The sequence below is a fragment of the Scyliorhinus torazame genome, chromosome 17, assembly GCF_047496885.1.
Source record: "Scyliorhinus torazame isolate Kashiwa2021f chromosome 17, sScyTor2.1, whole genome shotgun sequence".
Classification (NCBI taxonomy): domain Eukaryota; kingdom Metazoa; phylum Chordata; class Chondrichthyes; order Carcharhiniformes; family Scyliorhinidae; genus Scyliorhinus; species Scyliorhinus torazame.
In genome coordinates, this window is record NC_092723.1 from 119,072,394 (window position 1) to 119,092,153 (window position 19,760).

The 19,760-nt window shown below is 50.7% G+C and overlaps 1 protein-coding gene across 1 annotated transcript in view; it reads right to left on the reverse strand.

Annotated features, from left to right (window-relative positions):
- The window catches only part of LOC140394109 (cytochrome P450 3A8-like), a 111,563-nt gene that overhangs the window by 20,352 nt on the left and 71,451 nt on the right, over positions 1-19,760 (reverse strand). The window contains exons 9-11 of the mRNA XM_072480958.1: positions 16,783-16,876; positions 11,094-11,254; positions 7,121-7,347 (exon numbers count right to left, since the gene is read on the reverse strand). Coding sequence (XP_072337059.1) covers positions 7,121-7,347; positions 11,094-11,254; positions 16,783-16,876 — 482 coding nt within the window. The remainder of the gene's footprint in view (positions 1-7,120; positions 7,348-11,093; positions 11,255-16,782; positions 16,877-19,760) is intronic.

Genomic DNA, 19,760 nt, shown 5'->3' on the forward strand with positions numbered 1-19,760 from the left:
CCTCGAGTGGTTGTTAGTTTAGGTAAGGGTGTGACACTGTGGTGTCTGATTTACAGGTTAAAAGGGCCTTAATTGAAGTTCCAAGTGTCATGTGAGAGTACCTTTAAGAAATGGGTGTTTAAGAAATGTATCTTTAAGAAATGGGTGTTTATCAGTGATGTCAGGGAGTGGATGGAGCTGGGCTGTCTGTCAGATTTTTACCTGTGTTTTAGGCTGTTTGCTGCAGGGTGTGTTTTAGTTTCGTTTTCAGTGTTGGAGCTGAAGCCAGACCAAGCAGGTGTATTGCTGTTCTCTCTGCCATCAAAAGACTATCTTGTGATCATTTGGTAAATTCAGAATTATAAATGTTTTCCGTAGTGAATGTAAACCTGATGTGCTTCTGGTAAAAGGTGTTTCTTCTGTCTTCTGGATGTTGTTTGGGAAGTTATTAAGGATTACTTAGTGCTGTATTCTTTGGGGGTTGTATTTGAATTGATGGTTGCTAAGATGTTCACTGTATGTTTCAAAAAGGTTAACTTGAGTTCATAGACTAAACATTGTTTTGCTTTAAAAAATACTTTTCCACTTCTGCTTTACCACACCTGCAGAGTGTGCACCCCATACCACAATATATTAAAAGTTGTGGGTCAGGTGAACTCTATGCTACACTTTGGAGTTCTCTAAACCCTGGCCCATAACACAAGGGAAAGCCACCTTTCGTGTGACTGTTCAGCACACCGCCACCACTGAAAGTCACCTTAATGCTTTTTAAGACACCCTTCCCTAGGTCCATCATCCACCAAGTCCTTCTCTTTGGTGAATTCTGATGCAAAATATTAATATAGTACCTCGCCCATTTCCTCTGGGTCCACGATTCCCTCCGCTGTCCTAGAGTGGGTCAACCCTTTCCCTGGCTACCCTCTTGCCCTTTATATCTGTGTATAAAATACCTTGGGGTTCTCCTTAATCTGCCAATAACTTTTCATGATCGCCTTTAGTCCTCCTAATTCCTTGCTTAAGTTCCTTCCTACTTTCTTTATATTCTTAAAGTGTTTCATCTGTTCTTAGCCTTGTAGACCGTACAAATGTTTCCTTTTTCTTTTTCATTAGGCTCACAATATCCCTCGTTATCCAAGGTTCCCGGAACTTGCCATACTTTTAAAAAATAAATTTAGAGTACCCAATTCTTTTTTTTCCAGCTAAGGGCAATTTAGTGTGGCCAATCCAGCTAACCTGCACATCGTGGGTTGTGCAGGTGAAACCCACGCAGACATGTTGAGAATTTGCAAACTCCACACGGCCAATGACCCGGGGCCGAATCCGGGTCCTCAGCACCATGAGGCAGCAGTGCTAACCACTGTGCCACCCCATAAACTTGCTATAATCTTTCCTTTTTATCCAAGGTTCCTGGAACTCGCCTTACTTATCCTTCATCTTCACAGGAACATGCTGGTCCTGAATTCTAATCAACTGACATTTGAAAGACTCCCACATGTCAGGTGTTCATTTACCCTCAGACAGCCGCCCCCCAATCTAAATTCTTCAGTTCCTGCCTAATATTGTTGTAATTAGCCTTTCCCCAATTTAGCACCATCACCTGAGGACTGCTCTTTTTCTTTTCCACGAGTACGTTAAAATATATGGAATTATGGTCACTTTTCCCGAAATGCTCCCCTACTATAACTTTGATCCCCTTTCTGGGCTCATTCCCCAATACAAGGTCCAGTATGGCCCCTTCCCTAGTTTGATTATTTACATATTGTTTCAAGAAGCCCTCCTCGATGCTCCTTACAAATTCTGACCCATCCAAACTCTAACACTAAGTGAGTCCCTGTCAATATAGGCGGAAGTTAAGATCACCCACCACAACAACCCTGTTACTTTTACATCTTTGCAAAATCTGTCTACATATCAGCTTTTCTATCTTCTGCTGGATGTTGGGAGGCTTGTAGTAAACCCCCAACATTGTGATTGTACCCTTCCTATTCCTGAGCTCTACCCCATATTGCCTTGCTGCATGAACCCTCTGAGGTACCCTCAATAATGATGCTTAGAGATTAAACTGTAAAGAAGGCTTTATTAGGCTAATAACTATGCTACAGATTTGGACGAGAGCTGACTGCTATACAGACCATGAGGCAGGCCTTTATGTATGGCTCCCAGATGGGCGGAGCCAGAGGCGGAGTCCCCAGGGTTCCAAGCCTGGTCTTAAAGGGGACATCACCTTACATGATGATAAGGCAGTAACAGTTCATCACATTCACCCCCTGTTTAAAAAGGAGTCCGGCGGGGGTGAAGTGCCATCATAGGTCCATCCGTCTCGGCGGCCGGATCGTCGTCCTCGATCTCCTCAGTTCGGGCGGTGGTGCGGCGGGCACGGACGTCCCGGTTGAGGGCACATCCGGGAGCACAGCGGTCAGAGCTTCGGTCCGGATCGGGGCAGAGGAACTAGGCAGGGCCGGGGGTAGTGGAGCCGGGGCAGAGGAACTAGGCAGGGCCGGGGGTAGCGGAGCCGGCGCCGGCGGGGTGTGTAAAGGGGGGGCGCACGGTAGGAGCTCACCAACGGGTGGTAGGGCCGGAAGGGGGTGTGTTGTAGGGGGCGACGGGTCCTGCAGGGGAGCAGCGCGGGAAGGGGCGTCTGTGGTGGAGGATCCAGCGGGCGCCAGATCCCGGAGGGAAACCGTATCTTGCCTGCCGTCAGAGTACTCCACGTAGGCGTAACTGGGGTTGGCGTGGAGCAGTCGGACCTTTTCAACTAGGGGGTCCGTTTTATGGCTCCTCGCATGCCTCCGGAGAAAAACAGGTCCCGGAGCCGTCAGCCAAGGTGGAAGCGAGACCCCGGAGGTAGACTTCCTGGGGAAGCGAAACAATCGCTCATGAGGGGTCTCATTTGTGGCCGTGCAGAGGAGTGACCTAATGGAGTGTCGGGCATCGGGTAGGACCTCCTGCCAGCGGGTGGTTGGGAGATTTCTCGACCGCAGGGCCAGAAGGACAGCCTTCCACACGGTCGCGTTCTCCCTCTCCACCTGCCCATTTCCCCGTGGGTTATAGCTGGTCGTTCTGCTCGACGCGATGCCTTTGCTGAGCAGATACTGACGCAGTTCATCGCTCATGAACGATGTACCCCGGTCGCTGTGGATATAAGCAGGGAAACCGAACAGGGTGAAGATGCTGTGCAGTGCCTTAATCACCGTGGCTGAGGTCATGTCGGTGCAGGGAATGGCGAATGGGAAACGGGAGAACTCATCGATCACGGTGAGGAAATAGGCATAACGGTTGGTGGACGGGAGGGGCCCCTTGAAGTCCACGCTCAGTCGCTCAAAAGGGGCCCGAGGCCTTCACGAGCCGAACCTTGTCTGGCCGATAGAAGTGCGGTTTGCACTCCGCACAGACCTGGCAGGCCCTGACCATGGCCTTGACCTCCTTGGTTGAGTAAGGTAGGTTGCGGGACTTGATGAAATGGACGAGCCGGGTAACCCCCGGGTGGCAGAGGTCATTGTGGATGGCTTGCAGGCGGTCCTCCTGCGCGTTGGCGCATGTGCCGCGGGACAGGGCATCTGGGGGCTCGTTGAGCTCCCCTGGACAATACTTGATATCGTACGAGTAGGTGGAGAGTTCGATCCTCCACCTCAAAATTTTATCGTTCTTTATTTTGCCCCGTTGCGTGTTATCGAACATATAGGCGACTGACCGTTGGTCGGTGACGAGGGTAAACCTCCTACCGGCGAGGTAGTGTCTCCAGCGCCGCACAGCCTCCACAATGGCTTGTGCCTCCTTTTCGACTGCAGAGTGTCGAATCTCGGAGGCAGTGAGGGTTCGGGAGAAGAACGCTACTGGTCTGCCTCCTTGATTGAGGGTAGCAGCCAGGGCGATGTCTGATGCATCGCTCTCTACCTGGAAAGGGATGGTTTCGTCCACCGCGTGCATGGCGGCCTTGATGATGTCGGCCTTGATGCGGTTGAAGGCCAATTGGGCCTCAGCCGAGAGGGGAAAAGTGGTGGTCTTTAGGAGTGGGCGGGCTTTGTCCGCATACTTGGGGACCCACTGGGCGTAATAGGAGAAAAGCCCCAAGCACCGTTTGAGGGCCTTGAGGCTGCAGGGGAGAGGGAGTTCCTTAAGGGGGCGCATGCGGTCGGGGTCGGGACCTAAGACCCCGTCTTCCACGACATAGCCGAGGTTGGCCAGCCGGGTGGTGTGGAAAACGCATTTGCCCTCGTTATAGGTCAGGTTAAGGGCTCGGGCGGTCTGGAGGAACTTTTTGAGGTTAGCGTCATGGTCCTGCTGATCATGGCCGCAGATGGTGACATTGTCCAAGTACGGGTATGTAGCCCGCAAACCGTACTGGTCCACCATTTGGTCCATCGCCCTTTGAAAGACGGAGACCCCATTTGTGACACCAAAGGGGACCCTGAGGAAGTGGAAGAGCCGGCCGGCTGCTTCGAAGGCAGTATAGGGGCGGTCTTTTGGTCGGATGGGGAGCTGGTGGTAGGCAGATTTGAGGTCGACCGTGGAAAAGACTCGGTATTGGGCGATCCGATTTACCATTTCTGCGATGCAAGGAAGGGGGTACGCATCAAGCTGCGTGAATCGGTTTATGGTCTGGCTATAATCCACGACCATCCGTTTCTTCTCCCCGGACTGGACTACCACCACTTGCGCTCTCCAAGGGCTGTTGCTAGCCTCGATGACCCCCTCGCCCAGTAAACTCTGGACCTCTGACTTGATAAAAGCCATATCTTGGGCACTGTAGCGCCGGCTCCTGGTGGCGACGGGCTTACAGTCAGGAGTGAGGTTAGCGAATAGCGAGGGGGTGCGACTTTCAGTGTCGAAGGCAGCACACCGTGAGGGGGGGGCAAGGGTCCGCCGAACTTCAGTGTCAGGCTTCGGTGGCTGCACTGGAAATCCAGTCCGAGCAGCAGGGGGGCACAGAGGTGAGGGAGGATATAAAATTTGAAACGGGTGTATTTGGCACCCTGGATCGAGAGATCCGCAATACAGTACCCCGTGATTTGTACCGAGTGGGACCCAGATGCGAGGGCTATGGTTTGGGATGTGGGATGGGTGCGTAGGGAGGCAGCGCCTTACCGTTTCAGGGTGGATAAAGCTCTCCGTGCTCCCGGAGTCGAAGAGGCATGCAGTGTCGTGCCCGTTGACCTGGACCTGCATCATGGAGTCCTGCAGGTGTTTTGGCCGAGTTTGATCGAGGGTGACCGCACCCAGTCGCGGGTAGTCGGAGTCGTAAAATGGCCGCTGCCGTTGGTCGCACGTGTCGGGTCGAGAAGATGGCCGCTCCCATGATTCGCACGAGGCTGATGACGCGTCAGAAGAGGACGTGTCGGGTCGGTGCGCAGCAGCATTGCGAGGCCTTTGTTCTTTGTTTTTCTGGCCCCTGGGTCTGGCCAGGCAGACCCTCGCAAAGTGCCCTTTCTTCCCGCAGTCGCTGCAGATCGCGGAGCGGGCTGGGCAGCGTGGGCGTGTGTGCTGGCCCTGCCCGCAGAAGTAGCAAGGTGTGCCCCCATGGTGAGCGGGTCGCCGCGTGGCGCAGGCCTGTAATACGGGCGAGTCTGAGGAAGTCCGGGGGGGGCTGGCAGAGTCCGCGGGGTACGTACCCAAGTTATGTCGGGCCACCTCCAGCGAGGAGGCGAGCGTTAGCGTCTCCTGGAGGTCTTTTGCCCCGTTTTCGAGCAGTCGCTGCCGGATGTAGGTCGAGCGGATGCCGGACACGAAAGAATCTCTGATGTGCAAGTTCATATGGACTTCCCCTGTCACATCCTGATGGTCACAGTCCCTGGCCAGCGCGGTGAGTTTCTCAACAAACACGTCGAGCGATTCCCCGGAGCGCTGCCGGCAGGTAGAGAGCAGATGCCGGGCGTGCACCTCATTGACGGGTTTGACAAACCGCTTGCGGAGCAACTCAATCGCTTCCTCATAACTCGTCGCCTTTTCGAGCGTGGCGGAGATTCTGTGACTCACCCGGGCGTGGAGTAGACGCAGCTTGAGTGGCCCCAGGATGGGAGTCTCTGAGGAGTCCAGGTAGGCCTCGAAGCACCGCAGCCAGTATTTAAAAATTTCCTTTGCCTCCGGCGTTCGTGCTTCCAGATTGAGCTTCTCTGGTTTTAGGCCTGCGTCCATCCTGAATCTAGTTTAGCCTAATAAATTGAGGTACCCTCAATAATGATGCTTAGAGATTAAACTGTCAAGAAGGCTTTATTAGGCTAATAACTATGCTACAGATTTGGACGAGAGCTGACTGCTATACAGACCATGAGGCAGGCCTTTATGTATGGCTCCCAGATGGGCGGAGCCAGAGGCGGAGTCCCCAGGGTTCCAAGCCTGGTCTTAAAGGGGACATCACCGTACATGATGATAAGGCAGTAACAGTTCATCACACCCTCCGAGGTGTCCTCCCTCAGTATGGCGAAAGAAGGTTGTGCATAGGAATTCAAGTCTCTGCTTGGGTCATGAAAGATTTGTTTTATAAGCCCCTTAGACAGTTTGGAATGAAAGTGTAATTTGACCCATCACAATCCATCTACTCAGCAAGATCCTAAACTCACTCCCATTTCAGATTCCAATTTGTTTTTAAAAGGGCCCAGAGATTTTAAGTCTCCAATAATCTTCAAGAATTCTATTGCATATATTGATCACTGTGTAAGTAATCATTTCCTGACATTAACCCTAAATTTACGATTTGATTCGCCTTTCAGTAAATAAATTAACACTGGGGTTTGCTTTTTCCATTCCCTTATCTATCTTATGTACATCTGGAAGGTTAGCTTTCATAAAGGTTGAATTGACCAACTTCCTCCACCACTTTTCACCATGACCCAGACTCCAGATACTGGAATCAGCGGATAACACGTCTGTGCTTAACCCCAGTATTGGTTTCCCTTACACCCCAACGTGGTTTAGGTTACAACTTCCACTGACCTGGGAGGTGCCAAGGAAGACAAAGCAGACATGATGTTGTAAAAAGTACTTCAGTAAACTATAGAACTGATTGATGCAGCTCAGAGACCTGTGCTGAACTAGTTAAAAATCCCCATAGGTAGTAAACATCCATGCAAATAAACCCCCCAAAATAGCAGCAAAGGCCATAGACAATGGTGGGGGTGGGGAAACACAAGTCATTACCACGTACCGTTCAGGTCTGAACTCCTCAGGCTCTGGCCAGTATGCTGGATCATGATGCAGGACGTAGGCAGGAATCACAATCGCCATCCCCTTTGGAACAGTTACCCCATTGAGCTGGACATCTTTCTTGCACATTCTCTCAATACGTGGTGCAGGAGGGAACAGTCGCAGGGTTTCAGATATCACCATTTCCATATACTCCAACTGCATCACCCTGTCATAGGTGGGAGTAGCCTGCACACAGAGAAACACTTTCAATAACTGAACACTGCATTCGTTAAATGTTTTGTCACAGAGCAAGAGAAATATTGGCACAACTTCCAATGGAGTAGCAATTATGTTGGATTGTCACTCCACTCAGAATTACTCACCAGGAAATCCAGGCAATCCCATCATAAAAGCTCAGGAGGCCCGAGAAGGTACGGCGAATAACATTTAGTTAGTTAATGTAAAATAAATGCTGCAACACAGCTTTAAACTCAAGGCCCAAGTCGGGACTACCAGAAGTGCCGGTCCCAGTCTGATCCGGATATTAAGGGAAGAGTTTACCAGTCCCAGCTGGGCGGGCCTCCGCCCACTAGCGAAGAAACTTGTAATTTCGCTACCCTAAACCAGATAAGTTCAAAGGTCCAAATAAGTCTAAAGGTCTTTGACAAGCCAGAAGTGTAGACAGTAAGGTGGGAAGGTCGTTGACTGGCCTGAAGGTGGGGGTCAGAAGTTAGACCTGAGAGGTAGGGGGGACGGTGGAGGATAAAGTTCAGGGGCGCGATTCTCCGACTCCCCACCGGGTCGGAGAATCGCCGGGGGCTGGCGTGAATCCCGTCCCCGCCGGTTGCCGAATTCTCCGGCACCGGATATTCGGCGGGGGCGGGAATCGCGCCGCGCCGGTTGGCGGGCCCCCCCCGGCGATTCTCCGGCCTGGATGGGCCGGAGTCCCGCTGCTAGAATGCCAGTCCCACCGGCGTGGATTAAACCACCTCTCTTACCGGCGGGACAAGGCAGCGCGGGTGGGCTCCGGGGTCCTGGGGGGGGGGGCGCGGGTCAATCTGGCCCGGAGGGGTGCCCCCACGGTGGCCTGACCTGCGATCAAGGCCCACCGATCCGCGGGCGGGCCTGTGCCGTGGGGGCACTCTTTTCCTTCTGCCTTCGCCATGGTCTCCACCATGGCGGAGGCGGAAGAGACTCCCTCCACTGCGCATGCGCGGGGATGCCGTGAGCGGCCGCTGACGCTCCCGCGCATGCGCCGCCCGGCAATGTCATTTCCGCGCCAGCTGGCGGGGCACCAAAGGCCTTTCCCGCCAGCTGGCGGGGCGGAAATCAGTCCGGCGCGGGCCTAGCCCCTCAAGGTTAGGGCTCGGCCGCTCAAGGGGCAGAGGATTCCGCACCTTTGTGGCGGCGTGATGCTGGACTGATTCGCGCCGTTTTTGGCGCCGGTTGGCGGACATCGCGCCGATTGCGGAGAATCCCGCCCCAGGTCTTGAAGTGGCACGGACCATGGGTTCCCAGTCTAAGGTTATGGCAAGCTTCAACTTCCCAGGTAAGTGCCATGCAATCCTTACCTGGGAATTTCCAGGTGGGGCTCCGCAGTGCATTTTAGGGGTATCTCCCAGGTCCACTACCCTGGAGCTCCAACATTATGGCCCAATGTATTATTTTGTAATCGGATGTGATGGCTGGATTTCTCCGGCCCTCCCCACGGCGGGTTTTCTGGCAGCAAAGGCAGCTCGCCATTGGCTGCCAGCAGGATGTTGCAGTCCCGCCGAATTCAATGGACATTTTTGTTGCTCGCCAGGCTGTGGAACCTGGAAACCCGCCAGTATTTCCACTTGGAGGGATCATAAATAAGATCATGACTAAAAAGTCTAATAACAAATTCAAGAAGAAGTTCTTTATCTAAAGAATGCTTAGAATGCGGAACTCGTTACCACAAGGAGTGGCTGAGGCAGAAATCTACATAATTACACAAGAGAGAGAGAAACAAAAGAATTTGTTGGTGAAGGGAATGTAGGAGGCAGCTCAGGTGAAGCATGAACACCAACACAGACTTGTTGGGCTCAATAGCCTGTTGCTGTTTTGTAAATATATTATGCAGGATAACTGGATCACAGAACAGAGCAAACATTAAATATATTGAACTCAATGATAATCAATATGGGGAATAGGGTAGGCATAAATGGGCACTGTGCAGATTAGGCTCAACACATAAGCAAATTAATTTATGCTACATCTATTTGGGTCAGAAATGTCAATGCAAATGTTATTCAACCACATTCAAATCATCTGAACCAAAACAAGGACCAAGGCAAGTTGATTAATATGCAGTATGGAGACTGATCAAATCCAAGCTTCTCTAAACTTGCCTCTTCTCACAGATTGCTAATCGATGATGCAAAAGAGATGGACACGAAGGAATTAGGGGTCAGGAACATTAGACTATTCAGGTCATGAGGATGGTGTAGGTTAGAGCTGGACACTAAAGGAGGTGCAGGAATAGGAGAGTTATATTTTAGGAACTTGTCTTAAAATAATAATTGGAAAGGGAGATTTTTTGTTCATATCCAAGTCCACGGTGGAGGTGGTAGCTGACATGTCAAAATTGGAAACAACGGCAGATTGTATCCCGGAAAACAGATAAAAAATTTGGATTTTATTCTGACTGTTAATGTGACACACTGCAATATAAGCAACTGAAATAACGGACACAACTTTAATATTGAACAAGGGCACATTCTCTTTTTTTATTTATTATAAATTTTTTGAGTGCCCAATTCATTTTTTCTAATTAAGGGGCAATTTAGCGCGGTCAATGCACCTACCCTGCACATCTTTGGGTTGTGGGGGCGAAACCCACGCAAACACGTGGAGAATGTGCAAACTCCACACGGACAGTGACCCAGAACCGGGATTGAACCTGGGACCTTGGCGCTGTGAGCCTGCAGGGCTAACCCACTGCGCCTCCGTGCTGTCCCTCAGGGGCACATACTCATGGAACAGTTCAATATTGTGCAGCTGCTTAAACCCAAATGTAAACCTGCAGGAATATACAAAGGCATATTCTTACATATTAAGAATGTCAGTTACATGATGGTAAAAAGAGTCTTTGGGACAGTGGGAAGGAGAAGGAAGAGCGCGAGCACGAGAGGAAGAGAAAAAGGGTAATATGTGGAAGAAACTACCAGCTTTCTAGCAAGAATGTCGATTTCCTAGTTTCTAGAAGCCAATTACAGAGCATCACAGAATGTCAAATTGTCTATTTGCTGTCTTTTGTGTAGGGTGTGTGATTAAAGAATGACGCGGGGAGATCTAAATTGGAGGCATGTTGAGAAAAGAGCAAAATATCAGCAGTGGATGTTGGGTGGAACATTCTGGAACTGAAAAGCAGAATGAAATGAAGAGGATCCATGGATTTGACATCAACAACCAGCAGAGAATGCAATGTAAATCTCTGCTCTCTCAGTATCAGCCATTCCCCCACTGCTATCACCTCGGTCAGCAGGTTTTAAGTCCATGATTGAATACAATAACCCAGATAACCCTTTCGTGAAGAAAATCTGCCACCCTTACCTGGTCTGGCTTCCATGAGACTACAGACCTACAACAATGTGATGGTCTCTTAACTGCCCTCTGAAATGGATCTGCAAGCCACTCAGTTCAAGGGTAATTAAAGATGGACAAAAATTGCTTCCCTGGCCAACGACACCCACTTCCCATTGAAGGAATATATAAGATGACAATGTGCAATACTGTGAACTTTCAGAGGAAACGTTAAACGAAGGCCCCTCTCAGTTTGTTGGAAAATAGCTCAGGGCAGCATTTTTAACAGCAAAGTGTTCTTGGCACAATATTTATCCGCTCACTGTCACATTGCTGTGCACACACTGTCTAAATTTTATATTATAGCAGCGACTACAAATGAAAAATTAGCTGTAAAGAACTTCAGTATATCATAAATTCATCTTTGTTTTTTCTCAAGGACTCACTTTGTTTGGAAAAGCTTCATCTATTTCCTGCTGCAGTTTTTTCTGGACGTCCGGGTGCGTTGCCAGATTGTGTGCAACATATGACAATGTATTGCTGGTGGTCTCATACCCGGCAAAGATAAAGGTCATGGCTTGTGCCAGAATCTCCGAGTCAGTCAGAGCTGCAAAGAACCAGAATATATATCATAAACATAAGAACATAAGAAATAGGAGCAGGAGTAGCCTCTCGAGCTTGTTCCACCATTCAATACGATCGCAGCTGATCTTGACCTTCAACTGCATTTTCCCTGAGAGAACAAAAAATCTGCCTATTCTAGCCTTAAATGTATTCACCAATAGAGCATCATCAAGCTCTTGGGTAGAGAATTCCAAAGATTCACAGACTTTCAGTGAAGAAGTTTCTCTTCCTCTCAGTCCGAAATGATGGACCTCTTATCCTGAGGCTGTGCCCCAGTGTATTAGATTCTCCAACCAATGGAAATCAATCTCTCAACGTCCACCCTATTCAACCCCTTCAGAATTTTGTAAGTCACCGAAACCCAGTATAATTGTAGCAAGACTTTATTATTCTTGGATTTCAATCCCCTGGCAATAAAAGGCCAATATGACATTTATCATCCTAATTTCATGCTACACTGTATGTTAACTTTCTGCATTCCTTGTACAAGCATACCCAAGTCGCACAGGTTTCTCACCTTTTAAAAAGTATTCTGCTTCTCTATTCTTATGCAAAGTGAATAGCTTCATGCTTCCTTATAATATATCCCATCTGCCATATTGTTGCCACTCAACTAATCTGTCTATCTCTTTGCAGTCTGTGTCCTCCCCACAGCTTACCTTTCCCCAGTTTGGTATTATTTGCAAACTTTGATACATCCCTCTGTCTCTTAATCTAATCTAACATAAATTGTAAATAGCTGCAGCCCCATCAGTGATCCTTGCAACATTCCACTATTCATTGCATGTAATCTTGTAAAAACCACGTTTATATGCCCACTCTGTTTTCTATCCATTAACCAATCCTCTATCCATGCTAATATATTACCCCCAACACCATGAGCATTTATTTAGCCTACAAACCTTTTGTGCGGCCCCTTATCGAGTGCCTTTTGAAAACCAGGTATACTGAATTAACTGGTTCCCTTCATCTACCATATTCATTACTCAAAAAACTCAAACAGGACTGCTCTTTAGTGAAACCATGTTGACTTGTTTCAATCATGCTATGTGTTTCTAAGTACATTATTAAGACTTCCTTAATAATACATGCCAGCATTTTCCCAACAATTGATGTTATGCTAACTGGCCTGTAGTTGACGGTTTTGTCTCTCCTTTCTAAAAACAGTGTCACATTTGCCAACTTCCAATCTATTGGGACCGTTATATCTAAACCTCATCTCACAATGCAGAATGTTGGGTTTAAATGTTAACACTAATAGACAACAGTTTATTAGTATGGCCAGCAATTTGAAAGCACAGTGATAGATAATTAAACATCATATTAAATTAAACAATGTACTAAAATTATTGACTATATTTCCAGCACTGTAGGTGGAACAGATTATAAGCTTGTGTTTAGTAAGGGGACACTACAAATAAATTGGCAGTTTAAATCCAATTTCTAAAGCATGGATAAATAACCACTTTTATCCTCTCTGAGAGTCAGGATTGATAAAGTTAATGTGTAGGTAGCAGTGACTGGAACTCCAGTACCCAGACATAAGGGTATAAGGACGATTAATGTGGGTCTTGATTACCCTACGCCGTTCTCAATCTGAGACCCATGATTGGGCAGAATCATAGACCAGATGATTCACACTGGGGTAAAAAAAAGTATCAGGGGCGTCATTCTCCGACCCCCCGCCGGGTTGGAGAATCGCCGGGGGCTGCCGTGAATCCCGCCCCCGCCGGTTGCCGAAGTCTCTGGTACCGGATATTCGGCGGGGGCGGGAATCGGGCCACGCCGGTTGGCGGGCCCCCCCGCTGGATTCTCCGGCCCGGATGGGCCGAAGTCCCGCCGATAAATTGCCTGTCCCGCCGGCGTGGATTAAACCACCTTTTGAACGGCGGGACAAGGCGGCGTGGGCGGGCTCCGGGGTCCTGGGGGGGGCGCGGGACGATCTGGCCCCGGGGGGTGCCCCCACAGTGGCCTGGCCCGCGATCGGGGCCCACCGATCCGTGGGCGGGCCTGTGCCGTGGGGGCACTCTTTCCCTTCCGCCTCCGCCACGGTCTCCACCATGGCGGAGGCGGAAGAGACTCCCTCCACTGCGCATGCGTGGGAAACTGTCAGCGGCCGCTGACGCTCCCGCGCATGCGCCGCCCGGGGATGTCATTTCCGCGCCAGCTGGCGGGGCACCAAAGGCCGTATCCGCCAGCTGACGGGGCGGAAATTCCTCTGGCGTCGGCCTAGCCCCTCAATGTTGGGGCTCAGCCCCCAAAGATGCGGAGTATTCCGCACCTTTGGGGCGGCGCGATGCCCGTCTGATTGGCGCCGTTTTGGGCGCCAGTTGGCGGACATCGCGCCGTTTCGGGAGAATTTCGCCCCAGATCCCAGCAGGTGTTAAACTTCCCCAGAATGTTCTCACATACCCCTCTCTGGAGTTTAAGGGGCTGGGAGTAGATCCCGTGTCTAAACTGTCAATCAGGCAGGACATGGGAAAACCAGAAGCCGAGAGAGTGGGAATCAAAAATAAAGTGAAGAGCAGGGGCGTCATTCTCCGACCCCCACCAGCCGGGTTTGAGAAACGCCGGGGGCTGCCGTGAATCCCGCCCCCGCCGGTTGCCGAAGTCTCCGGCACCGGATATTCGGCGGGGGCGGGAATCGGGCCGCAACGGTTGGCGGGCCCCCCCGCTGGATCCTCCGGCCCAAAGTCCCGCCGATAAATTGCCTGTCCCGCCGGCGTGGATTAAACCACCTTTTGAACGGCGGGACAAGGCGGCGTGGGCGGGCTCCTGGGTCCTGGGGGGGGCGCGGGGCGATCTGACCCCGGGGGGGGTGCCCCCACGGTGGCCTGGCCCGCGATCAGGACCCACCGATCCGCGGGCGGGCCTGTGCCGTGGGGGCACTCTTTCCCTTCCGCCTCCGCCACGGTCTCCACCATGGCGGAGGCGGAAGAGACTCCCTAAACTGCGCATGCGCGGGAAACTGCCAGCGGCCGCTGACGCTCCCGCGCATGCGCCGCCCCGACATGTCATTTCCGCGCCAGCTGGCGGGGCAACAAAGGCCGTTTCCGCCACCTGGCGGGGCAGAAATTCCTCCGGCGCCGGCCTAGCCCCTCAATGTTGGGGCTCGGCCCCCAAAGATGCAGAGCATTCCGCCCCTTTGGGGCGGCACGATGCCCGTCTGATTGGCGCCGTTTTGGGCGCCAGTCGGCGGACATCGCGCCGTTTCGGGAGAATTTCGCCCCAGGTGTTAATTTCAGGAACAGAAAGTATTACGACCGCTTTGGGGGCCAAGGACTGTGCTTTATACAATTCTCCCCCATATACAGCTGAGTATGAACTCCCCCAGTAACTGAGAAAGGAGTTTCCCTTAACAAGGGGAAACTACTCTGTATATAATAATAGTCTTTATTGTCACAAATTTGCCTACATTTAGACTTCAATGAAGTTACTGTGAAAAGCCCCTAGTCGCCATAAACCCTGACCTGAATGCAAGTCAGGGAGGGTGGCTCTTCGGCGAGAGGAGTTATGGTTTTACTATTTTGTGCATACCATAGTAAACCTGTTGTTCATTTCTATTCTACCGTGCATTCCTGTTGTCTTCTCCGTTCGGGTTCGACAGAAAGAAACAAGGATGAAGGGAATGAGAAACTTTCCACTGATGGTACCTGTAACGTTTCAGGCAAGCGACCACTCGGAAGCAATGTCTGTAGAAAGGTTTGGTTTTATTCTGGTTAGTATACACTCCTCCTACTCCCCGAAGGGTTTCCCTGCGGCCGGCCCACACCTCGGCCGGGGTATTTATGGCCCAGTAGTCCTAGGCAAAGGGGAGTTAGGCCCCCCTCATCTGGGTAGATCGTATTCAGGTAAGGCCACATGGACTCTGATGTTGCAGATCCCTGGACATCCTGTAAGGTTATAACCCCCCCCCCCCCCACCCACCCCCCACTCACCCAAGTCCGATACATCATCCATTTCGACGGAAGGGGGTGAACTTCCGAGATACCAGCGATCTCCAATGGTTCTCCTATATACATTGCGAGCCGGGCGTGAGTATCTTTCAACGCTGAGGCGTCTATCCTGGTGCAAATTTTGTCGTACATGCGGCAGCTGATCACAGAGACCGTGGCTCTGGTATCAAGTTTCATCCGAATCGGGAACACGCTGATCCGGATTGTGACCTGTGGTGACTAAATGCAGTAAAAGGTGGTGGGCCTCCTCCAGCTCATCATCGATGAAATGCGTCCGTGCTCTGGTGCAGTCATTGGTACAGCGGTGACGGGTGGGTGAGGTTTCCTGCTGCTGTCTGTCTCATTGCCTTCCTCTGGCACCGGCACGTTCATTCCATTCATTAGGTATCTCCGGTGTATGGGGTCCGTTGGTGGGGAATTGGCGCCTTCGGTCCTGGGCCCCTGGATTACACTCCCAAATTCCCGCATGGGAGAGGGGCGCTCATCTCTAATCCCGCAAACCAACCGGTCTCGGAGCACCTCTGATAACGCTGACCCAAACCCAGCAAGTTTACGCAACAGGCCCAGGAATTCCATTATAGGTTTATCCTGGCATTGAGAAGACGCGTGGAAACAAAAATGGCGAACGATTAGTGTCGGTTTTGGGTCGAAATGGTTACCAACCAGAGTAATGAGTTCCGCAAACTGCCGGTTGTCTGACAAGTGGGGAAAAGAATAATCTTTTCATAATGACTTTTGACAAGTCTCCACACCCAAACCGCAAAGAGGGTCACCGTTTGTCTATTGTCTCAGACTATGTTGTTCAGACAAAATAAATATTTCATTTGTTCAATGTACTGGGTCCAATCCCCATGTCTCGGCTTTGAACGCCTCAAGCTTACCGAATCGCGGCAAAGTAGTAGTGGTCAGCACTATGGCTTCACAGTGCCAAGGTCCCAGGTTCGATTCCTGGCTTGGGTCACTGATTGTGCGGAGTCAGCACGTTCTCCCCGTGTCTGTGTGGGTTTCCTCCTTGTGCTTCGGTTTCCTCCCACAAGACATGTTGTAAGGTAATTTGGACATTTGGAATTCTCCCTCTGTGTACCTGAACAGGCGCCGGAATGTGGCGACTAGGGGCTTTTCACAGTAACTTAATTGTGGTTTTAATGTAAGCCTACTTGTGACAATAAAGATTATTATTATTATTAGTGGAATATCTGCCACTTGAGTGGAGGCCTCCTGAGACCTAATCGAGATGGGCCCAGTCCAAAGGAAATAGTGCCCCCTGCAGCTCCACTTGACCCCCGTTGCCAGTGTAAAGTCTCAGGCAAGCGACCACTCGGAAGCAAAGTCTGTAGAAAAGTTTGGTTTTATTCTAGTTACTACACATTGCTCCTACTCCCCGAAGAGTCTCCCTGACCCCGGCCTATACCTGGACTGGGGTATTTATAGCCCAGCAGTCCTAGGAAAAGGGTAGTTTACCCTGCCCCCTCATCTGAGTAGATCGTATTTAGCTGAGGCCACAGGGACTCTGCTATTGCAGATTCCTTGGCCTCCTGTCGGGTTATAACAGTACCTTTGTCTGTTGACTTGCTGACATCATTCTGCTTCCGGGAGCTGGTTTCAGTCACTTGAGAATCAACCATCAGCTGCAGAAAATCCACTTGATTCTGAGAATTCAACAAGAACCACGTGAGGATTCAGCCACAACGGCACAGAAACAGGTTAGTTCCAGAGAGGTGCAAAGGAGAAGTGGAACACGTTTCCTCCAGAGAGGTTGGAAACAGAACCCACCCAAGATTCCTAGTTAGAGAAGAGAGGTTAAGACTGTCACGTATTGATATCTGCTCAAGGATGGCGCCAGGGGGTATCGGACAGAGTTCCTGATATACTCTGCGTATTCTGCCCATTACATTTTCCTTAGGTCCAATGGAACTCACATTACCTCAATACCGGCCTAGTGATGATATGAGACCCCCATGTGAGAAAGGAAATCACAGAGGGATCATCGTTTGATTGCTGCAGGGATAAGACAAATTTCTACGATTTGAAATCTTTGGCCTTCAAGATTTACACAGAAATATAGAAACTAGGATTAGAGGTAGGCCATTCAGCCCTTCGGGCATGCTGCCCCATTCAATAGGATTCTGGATGATCATCTATCTCAATGGGACATTCCTGCTCTCCGCCAATACCCCCTTGATGCCATTAAAATCCAAAAAATTTATCTATCTCTTTCGCTAATACAGCCCTTGAAGCCCATATTTGAGGAGTCCTGGCCCACTGGCACATCCTCTACCTCAGGGACAGCTCAAAGAACCATACCAACCTCACCTCTCCGGCCTGGGAGGTTGTTGCCCACGAGATCAACCCAGCCGTCACCCGCCCGCAAAGAACCAACCAAAGCAGGAAGCAGAAGAATGACCTCATTCGCTCTGCCAGGGCAAGTTCTTTCTCAGTCCCCTCCATTATCAAACTCAGCCTGGCATCATGTACTCAAACGGCTACTCTATTCACGGACCTCACACATTAGTCATAGGAAACACGTACCAACACTCACTCTTTCAATGAGACTTTCTTGTTGCTTGAACTCTAATCTCGTTCTCTTCTGGGTAGGGTGCACCACATACAGGGTACACTCATTTCACCCAACCTCTTCGAAGGGACAGAATGTTTGCAGAGATGGTTGCTGGGGGATAAGGGCTACCCACTTAAACTTAATGACTCCAGCTGGGGAAAGGTACAACACTGCTCAGGCCTCCACACCTTCTCGCATAGAGCAGACCAGAGGACTTCTGATTATGCGATTCAGATGCTCGGACCACTCTGCAAAATGAACCAGACTGGGTTTGCGGTCTGGTTTATTGCAGTTTACTGTGTCCTTCACCAACTGGCTGTGCAGAGAGGTGAGGCCCTGCTAGAGGGTGAACTGGAGGAGGAGGAGCACTCCTCGGAAGATGAAGAGGTGCAGGAAGCCCTGCAGGATGAGTGTCATGGACTTGGGGAGATGTGAGAGGCATGCCCAAGATCCCTCCATAGCTGAAAGGTTCCAAGATGGGTGCAACGAAGTCCGATGACCAGGCCATTTTGTGGATTCTGAGGGAATAGCTGACCCATCGCCCCCATGCATGGATGGGTCCAGCATTCACACTTGGTCCTTAAGTTCTTGTGATTCATGGACTTCCGGTTGTGACCATGGGGACTTCCGGTTGTGACCATGGGGACTTCCGGTTGTGACCACGGAGTGAGAGCTGTTCCTGCTTAAAGTCACAGAAAAGGGCTCTTTTCACACAGATCCGGGTGGAATTTTGATGAAAAGGCGTAGGTGAATGTTAGAGGAGTAGTTTACCCCTGGAAATTTGGCTGGAAAGTTGAAACAGTCTGGTGCTGCAGCAACAGCCTCTTCCAGCATGCAGGCGGGGGAAGGACAAAGCAGATCCAGGAACTGCTGACTTTCATCAAGGAGGAATTCCATCAGCAGAGGAAAGAAATGCGCGAGTATCATGCAAAGGCCATTGCAGAAGCTGTGGCACCTCTGAAGAGTACTTTGGAGCGGATGGAGATGTATTTGGAGGTGCAGGGGTCACAGATTCGGGAGATTGAAGCAGTGATCTCGGACCACAGCGATCGTGTGGTGGCTCTGGAGGCGGAGGTGGGGCTCCTAGGAGACCTTTGTAAGATGTTGAGGGCAAAGGTTGAGGAGCAGGAAAATACCTCGAAAAGACAGAACATGCGAATAGTGGCCTGCCTGAAGGAGTGGAAGGTGTGAGTGCCACGACGTACGTCTCGAGGATGCTGGCGGGGCTGGTGCTGGATAAGGCACCTGAAGTGGACCGAGCGCATAGGTCTCTGAGGGAGAAGCCTAGAGCTGGGGAGCCGCCGCGGTGGGCGGTGATCGTGAGGCTCCATAAATTTGTGGAGAAAAAGAGAAAATTCTACGGTGGGCCAGGGAGAAGCGTAGCTGCGACTGGGAGGGAAATAACGTCCGGATTTAGCAGGTCCGGATTTAGCAGGACATCGGAGCCGAGTTGGCAAAACGGCGGGCAGGTTTCAACAAGGCCAAGGCGGTGCTGTACCGGCGGCAGATCAGGTTTGGGGTGCTCTACCCGTCAAAATTATTGGTGACGTTCGGAGGCCAGGAGTATTATTTCGAGACCCCAGAAGCGGCCGAAGACTTCATTAAGGAGCATAAACTGGGGGAGAACTGAGTGACCAATGCTTGGAGTGCTTGCACTATGTAATGGTCGGGAGCATGTTTGAAGTGGGTGTAGGGATTGGGAGATTTTCGCCTTTTTTTGTGGGGGGGGGGGGTTTCTGTTCAATGTTGAAATTGTAAGGAGTTGTAGGGGCGAAAAGTTTATGTGGGGATGGATGTTCCCATCCCCCCTCCTGTTTTATGGGACTGTTTATGTTTAACATCTGTTTGTTTGCTTTTGGAGAAGGCTGCCTGGAGTTCAGGAGAAGTCCTTGTTTGGGTGGGGGAGGGTATGGTCAGCAGGGAGCCTTCTTCCTTGAGCTGAGAAGTGGAGGGGGGGTCATTAGGATGTGCCTTTG